Source organism: Portunus trituberculatus, chromosome 36 (genome assembly GCF_017591435.1).
Source record: "Portunus trituberculatus isolate SZX2019 chromosome 36, ASM1759143v1, whole genome shotgun sequence".
NCBI classification, from domain to species: domain Eukaryota; kingdom Metazoa; phylum Arthropoda; class Malacostraca; order Decapoda; family Portunidae; genus Portunus; species Portunus trituberculatus.
The window spans coordinates 10113446-10120945 of record NC_059290.1 but is presented as its reverse complement, the minus strand read 5'-3'; the positions used below and the strand labels follow the sequence as shown (position 1 = coordinate 10120945).

The window sequence follows — 7500 nt, the reverse complement described above, 5'->3', positions numbered from 1 at the left end:
CTCCTCTTCTTCCTCTTCTTCTTCCTCCTCCTCTTCGTCATCTTCCTCTTCTTCCTTTTTTATCACAAGTATATCTTCTTCCTCCTCCTCTTCCTCCTCCTCGTCCTCCTCTTCCTCCTCCTCGTCCTCCTCTTCCTCCTCCTCGTCGTCGTGGTGGTCGTCGTCCACACAGTTGGTATCTGGCGAGGCGCGCGTGGCAATGTTGGGGGCGAGGGTGTAGGGGGGGGAGTGGCCGCCCCGCGGGGCCTGGCCGGTAGGTCGGGGTCGACGGTCGTGTCCCAGGTCATTCACGGTCGGGGCGGGGACGTGGCTGCGCGGGGGTGAGGGCGCGGACAGCCGTCTGCTCTCCGCTAGGGCGCGCTCCGCCCTGCTGATGATGCTGTCTACCTCAGGGTCATGTGAGGGTGTGGAGGGCGCAGGGCCGGGGGCGGGCCGCTGCTGACGGAGCCTAGGGGAGGAGCGACCCCCGTAATCGCGCTCCTCAGGCCTCGCCCCATTGACCCTTCTTTGCTGCTGCTGCTGTTGCTGCTGTTGGTGTCTGGCGAGCACCGCGCCATGGCTGGTGGCAGCGGGCCGGGCACTGTTGCTGCTGCAGGTGCTGGTGGCGGTGGCAGTGCTGGTGGCTGCGCTGGCCTCGCTGCTGCTGTACTCGGCGTCCTCGCTGCCGCTGGCCTCGCTTACACTGGCCTCGCGGCTGCCGCTGGTGTCACTCACGCTGCCACCTCGCGCCCCGCAGGCGGCACTGGTGCGCGCCAGGCCCTCCAGCTGTAGGTTCTCGATGCCACGCCCGCGCCGCGCACTCAGTGGCGCGATGGCCGCGGGGGCCGTGCGCCCATCATGGGAGGGCCCCGGACGAGGCGTGGTGGTCCCCTTGGAGGAGCGGCTGGGCGCGGCGGGCACCTGGGGGGAGGGAAGGGTTAGCCGGAGCGCGCTGGCCTGCTGCTGCAGTGCTGTACAGAGAGAGAGAGAGAGAGAGAGAGAGAGAGAGAGAGAGAGAGAATGCAATAGGAAATCAAAAAATAAATCCCAGCCTTCCATATAAGCCAGCATCAGCACCAGCAGCAGCAAATACTCGCTCACTCACTCACTCACTCTGCCGCGGCCCGCTGGGCACAAACAGTCAAACACGCACCACAGAAAACGCAGCACCGTGTTTGCACTCGACAGAAAACGGGGCAAGCGCTCACCGCCTTGAAGGGAGACTGAGGGAGAGGGAGGAAGGGTAGTCCACGCGCCACGGGGGTTGGTCACTACTGAAGAAGGATGACAGAGAAGAGGGAGGGGCGTGTGGTGTAATTTTAGCAAGTGAGGGAGGGAAGGGAGAGTATGGCGGGAGAGGAAGGGTGAGAGGGAGGAGTCTGCTGTCTGCCTACCACCCACTCACTCCCATCTCTCTCTCTCTCTCTCTCTCTCTCTCTCTCTCTCTCTCTCTCTCTCTCGATGCGTCACTGTGAAATGTACGTAGCCACACACACACACACACACACACACACACACACACACACACACACACACACACACACACACACACATATCTTCTCCATATCTCCACCCACACACCCCTTAAACACACACACACACACACACACACACACACACACACTTGGCCTCCTCTTCTTCCTCCTCCTCCTCCTCTTCATCTTCTTCCTGCTCTTCCTCCTCCACTTCTCTCTCTCTCCACTATTAATAATCGACTGTTACCTCCAGAGAGAGAGAGAGAGAGAGAGAGAGAGAGAGAGAGAGAGAGATTCAAGGTAACTTTCCACTTATCCCTCTCTTTATCTTTTCCTTCTTTCACATTCTTTTCTATCTCCTTCCTCCTCCTCCTCCTCCTCCTCCTCCTCCTCCTTCTCCTCCTCCTCCTCCTCATTGAGTAGAATAGAAAACGAAAATAAACACAATATTGAAAGTAAACAAACAAGAGAAAGAAAACGGATTTTAGGGACACTTTTTAGGGGGTCTTGCTTATTTTTGGAGGAGGAGGAGGAGGAGGAGGAGGAGGAGAAGGAGATGGAAGAGGAGGAGGAGGAGGAGGAGGAGGAGTCTGGGAAATATTAAGCACCACAAATCTATGACTCATCTCTGTGTCTCAATTTTGGCTCTCTCTCTCTCTCTCTCTCTCTCTCTCTCTCTCTCTCTCTCTCTCTCTCTCTCTCTCTCTCTCTCTCTCTCTCTCTCTTGCATACCTATCTAAGTAAACACACACACACACACACACACACATACACAGACAGAGTATTGACGTGCATTGCGTGAGGAAAAACATACACACACACACACACACACACACACACACACACACACACACACACACACACACACACACACACACACACACACACTTTACTTACGTTATGCAGTATGTATGTATGTACCTACGTATGTATGACTCCTTACACACACACACACACACATACTTACACACCTTCCCGTCGGCAGTTCCGCACACAACTACATACACACATCAATACATACACGGACAGTCGTGTGTGTGTGTGTGTGTGTGTGTGTGTGTGTGTGTGTGTGTGTGTGTGTGTGTGTGTGTGTGTGTGCCGCCCACAGTCATGCCACCCACACTCCTCCCCACGACACACACACGCCCTTATGTATAAATGTATGTGTGTGTGTGTGTGTGTGTGTGTGTGTGTGTGTGTGTGTGTGTGTGTGTGTCTCTCTCTCTCTCTCTCTCTCTCTCTCTCTCTCTCTCTGGGCGGAAATTGCAATCAAAACAAGGAAAATTATGAAAAGGAAGAGAGAGAGAGAGAGAGAGAGAGAGAGAGAGAGAGAGAGAGAGAGAGAGAGAGAGAGAGAGAAAGGAGTGAAATATGATAAGGGAAGAAGGGGACGAGGAAAGAATAGAGAAGAGGAGGAGGAGGAGGAGGAGGAAGAGGAGGAGGAGGAGGAGAAGGGGTAGGAAGAGGATAAGGAGAATAGCTTATGTATGGAGTGAGAGAGAGAGAGAGAGAGAGAGAGAGAGAGAGAGAGAGAGAGAGAGAGAGAGAGAGAGAGAGTAAAGAAAGGAGATAAGGAAGGAAGGAATGAAGGAGGAGGAGTGGAAGGAGGAGGAGGCGAAAAAAAATACAGAAAAATACTAAGAAAAGGAGGAGGAGGAGGAGGAGGAGGAGGAGGAGGAGGAGGAGGAGGACAGAAAAGGTGAGGAAGGAAGGAGGAGGAGGAGGAGGAGGAGGAGGAGGTGGGGGAGTTGAAGGTAAAGTACCTCCCACATCTCTTTCCACTTAAGGAGAGAGAGAGAGAGAGAGAGAGAGAGAGAGAGAGAGAGAGAGAGAGAGAGAGAGAGAGAATCAAATGAATGACATCCACTTGAGTGTGTGTGTGTGTGTGTGTGTGTGTGTGTGTGTGTGTGTGTGTGTGTGTGTGTGTGTGTGTGTGTACGACTTTCACTCCTCGTGTAGGTGTCGAGGTCAGGAGAGGTGAGGCTGTGTGTGTGTGTGTGTGTGTGTGTGTAGGACAAAGACTACGTAAGGTTACATAGACTACCCACACTCTCTCTCTCTCTCTCTCTCTCTCTCTCTCTCTCTCTCTCTCTCTCTCTCTGCTGACTCATCTGAAAGCCCCTCACTCGTCTCAGCCAATCACAGCCCGCCAAAACATAAACAAGCCCTCTCATTGGTCCACACCCTCGTGACGTCACACATTACACGACCAGTCACCCTATCACAATGTAGTGTCTCCCTGCATGACACTGGAGGGGAGGAGGAGGAGGAGGAGGAGGAGGAGGAGGAGGAGGGTACTTAGGAATAGAAGATTAAGAGGAAGAGAAGGCGGTGTACGTAATGGTGGTTGTGGTGGTGCTGTAGTAGTAGTAGTAGTAGTAGTAGTAGTAGTAGTAGTAGTAGTAGTTTCGAAAATATAAGTACTTTTCTCACTACTACTACTACTACTACTACTGTTACTTCTACTATTACTGTTACTACTACTGCTACTACTACTACTACTACTACTACCACCACCACCACCACAAAAATTTTACCCAAATCCTCTACTTTTCTCGCAATATAAACAAAAATAGGGTTCCAATCCTGTTTGAAAGTTTCAGAATCCACAAAAACAATAGACGTCACACTATGTAGTATTTGGTAACCTTATATGGAAGCTAAGTGGGAGAGAGAGAGAGAGTGAGAGGTCAGGTAGGGGTGGTGAGGGGGGAGAGGGGAGTGAAGTCGCGCGCGTGGGAGAGACAGGAAACGTTTATGTCGATATAGAAACGTTTGTATCTTTGTTTACGTTTATCTATGTGTGTACCTCTCTCTCTCTCTCTCTCTCTCTCTCTCTCTCTCTCTCTCTCTCTCACCTTGGGGGGCGGCGTGGGCGGCTCTACGGGCGTGGCTGGACAAGTAGTAGCAGCAGAAGAACTAGCAGAGGACGGATTGCTCTTCCCTGCCTTGCCTTGCCCCAGTTCAGCGGAGAGCTCCTGAAGGCGGGACAACACCTCCTGAAGGGTCGTACTGAAGTTTTGCCAGCAGTCCTTGAACACGTCGCCCTCCATGTCAGACTGGCGCCTCTCCACCTTCACCTCGCGTCCTCCCAGCGGTGACTTACATCGAGCCTCGTCCGTCTTGGGTAACGGGAGGAAATTATCGAGTTTCAAGTGTTTTCTCTCCTGGTCCGCGTTGTTCCTCATCTTCACCTCCTCCAGGGTCTCCTTCGCCTTCTCCGTCTCGCTCCTGACCTTCCCTTTCAGTTCCCCAGCGTCCCTGTCCCCGTCCTCGGCCTCCGTCACCTCCACCCTCACTGGTTTGAAGAAAGGCAGGTTCGGTTTGCTGGGGGTTTGTGGTTTACGTGGCGTTGCATCAATATTCTGAGTCGCAGCGGTGGTCGGGGGGGTGGCTGTAGCGCTGCGAGGCTTCCATACGGGAGCATATGTATCCCTGAGGGCATCCCCGTCAGTAGGAACAGCGGAGAGGCGTGAAGAGGCGTCCAAGCGTGCGTCAGTAACTGCCTTAGGGCGCTCCGTGGGACTGGTTAAGTTAGTCCTCCAAGGAGATGCATTTTCTTTGTGCTTTCCAGACTCCGAGATGCCGCGTGCTTTTGTTATGTCTTTCGTCTCCTTGCCGTCCTCAGTTCCGCGCTTGAACAGTCCTGAGTACGTCCATTCCCTGTCCTCCGGGGGCTTGACGTTCTCCTTGTCGTTCACAGTCATGTCCAGCGGGCCGTTCACACTGGCGGCGGGCTTGTCAGGCTGCGCGGGGCGGCGCTGCGAGGGTGCAAGGTCAGGACGTGGCTTGTTGGAGGGCACCAGGCCGCCCCCGCCCGCGCCGCCGCCCACACTACCTCTGACGTCACGAGACCCCACAAACGACGGCCTCGACACCTCGCTGGCGTCCTCCGTGGCCTCCAGCACGATGGGGATGTTAATCTCCTTCGCCTCCTCGTATTTTGATGTCCTCTGCCGTGTCCTATCCACTCCCTCTGTGCTCCTGCGGCGTCCTCCTCCCGTGGCGCCCTTCTCGCCTTTCCATGTGGTGTCTGCGTCGTCCCATAGACCACTGCGCCGCCCAGGGTCCCTATTTGCTTCCCAAGTCCTGCCAGTGCCGTTCATCACAGGATTCTTACCCTGTGGGACACTGCCTCGCTCCCTCCCGAAGGAACTGTCCTGGGGCCGCTTACTGGGGGAGGGGCCGGGGTCAGGCTGCGACAGGGAGGGTCTCTTGGTACCTGTACGCCCTCCCACGCCCTCTCCTACTGCACCTCCCACTGATCTCCCTCCTCCACTTCCTCCTCTTCCTCCTCCTGTTCCTTCATCCACTCCCTCCACGCGAACTGGTATGACGCGAACGTCGGTCTGTTGAGGAGAGGGAGAGGGAGAGGGAAAGGCGTGAGTGCAGCAGTGGGAGGGAGTGAAAGGGAGTGTTTGGGAGTGGATACGAGTGAAAGGCGAGTGACTGAAGGATGGGGAGTATGAGAACAAGATTATGAAAGGGAGATGATTTAAAACGTGTATTTAATGCAATGTTGAGGTAATAAACATAATGAAGGAGTGTCTGGGAGTGAAAGGCGAGGGAGTGGAGGGTGAAGATCAAGAGAACAGGATTATGAAAGGATTAAAACGTCTTTATGAACTTAATGAAAAGACGTTGTGGAGTGAAAGAGGAGTGAATGATTGAAATTGTCTTTATGAACTAATGAAGAGATGTATTTGTGAGTGAAAGGAGTGAGTGACAAGGAAACAAGATTATCAAAGAGAAAAGACGATCAAAAATGTCTTATAAACATGTACAACAAACTTTTTTTTTTTATGTAAGATGGGGAAAGCTGGGCAAGGCATGAAACGAAAAATAAAAAAGAAAGAAAATAAATAAGTAATAAAGATAACTTCAGCAAACAACCTGAACTAAATAAAAACATGAATTAACTGAGTATAATAATAAGAAGAAAAAAAAATTATAAAAGAGAAAATATGACCAAATTAAACTCGTCCATATAAGCGGTTCTAGAATGTCAGAAGCAGTTACGTTGGGAAGGAACAATATGATAATGGTAGGGAGACTTAAGTAAACCAACCTAACCTAAACAAAAATAGTAATCAAATCAGTGTGACGGTAAGGAAAAAAGTGTGAAAGAGAATATATTACGAAATTAAACATGTCCATATCAGAGGTTGTAAAATGCCAGGAATAATATGATAATGAGGTTAGGTAATAACGATAGGGGGACTACTAAACCTAATCTAAATAGAAAATATATATATAAAGCAAATAAATATGATAAAAAGAATATTATGAAAGCGAATATATCAAATCAAACTGGTCCATATAAGCGGATCTAAAATGTCAGGAACAGTTGTGTTGGCAAAGAATATGATAATGATGGCAATGATGTTTCCAGGCGGTGTTGAGTGAATGTTGAAAGGAACATGAGTATAATTAAATCAGAATTGCTCGTAAGTTTAAACAAATGAGGAAATGTAGTGATGATACTGATAATATTCTTTTTATTCATTTATATTTTTTGCGAGTGAATGTAAATTGAATAAGAATATAATGATGATATTTTTTTAAAGCAAGCGAAAAAAAATTTACGTAACCAAAGATGAAATAAAAGAGGAAATATAGTGATGATAGTGATAATAATTCTTTTTAGCGAGTCAGTGTAAAGGAAATGAGAAAATGGTGATGATAAAGTTTTTGTAGTGAACGATAGAAAAAAAAAATAAATAACCTAATCAAACACAATTTAACCTAACCCAAGCAAACTAAATCTAACTAACCAAACTTAACCTAACCTAACCTAAGCTGAAATAAAAGCGGAAATATGGCGATGATAGTGATATTTTTTTCTTAGTGGGTGAATGTAAATGATATAAGAATATAGTGATGGTAATATTCTTAGCGAAGGAATAAAACCTAACTTAATCTAACCCCCAAAATAACCTAACCTATTCCAATTTTAACTTAAACCTAACTTAACCTAACCTAACCTAACCTAACTTAACCCAACCTAACCTAACCTAACCTAACCTAACCTAACTTAACCAAATCT

At 49.6% G+C, this 7500-nt stretch overlaps 1 protein-coding gene across 3 annotated transcripts in view; it reads right to left on the bottom strand.

Annotated features, from left to right (window-relative positions):
• The window catches only part of LOC123513613, a 22026-nt gene that overhangs the window by 4854 nt on the left and 9672 nt on the right, over window positions 1-7500 (bottom strand). For all 3 annotated transcript variants that reach the window (XM_045270873.1, XM_045270876.1, XM_045270875.1), the window contains 2 exons: window positions 4313-5803; window positions 1-900 (listed from right to left, as the gene is read on the bottom strand). The exon at window positions 1-900 is cut by the window's left edge and continues 1704 nt beyond it. In XM_045270873.1, the coding sequence (XP_045126808.1) occupies window positions 1-900; window positions 4313-5803 (2391 nt within the window). The remainder of the gene's footprint in view (window positions 901-4312; window positions 5804-7500) is intronic.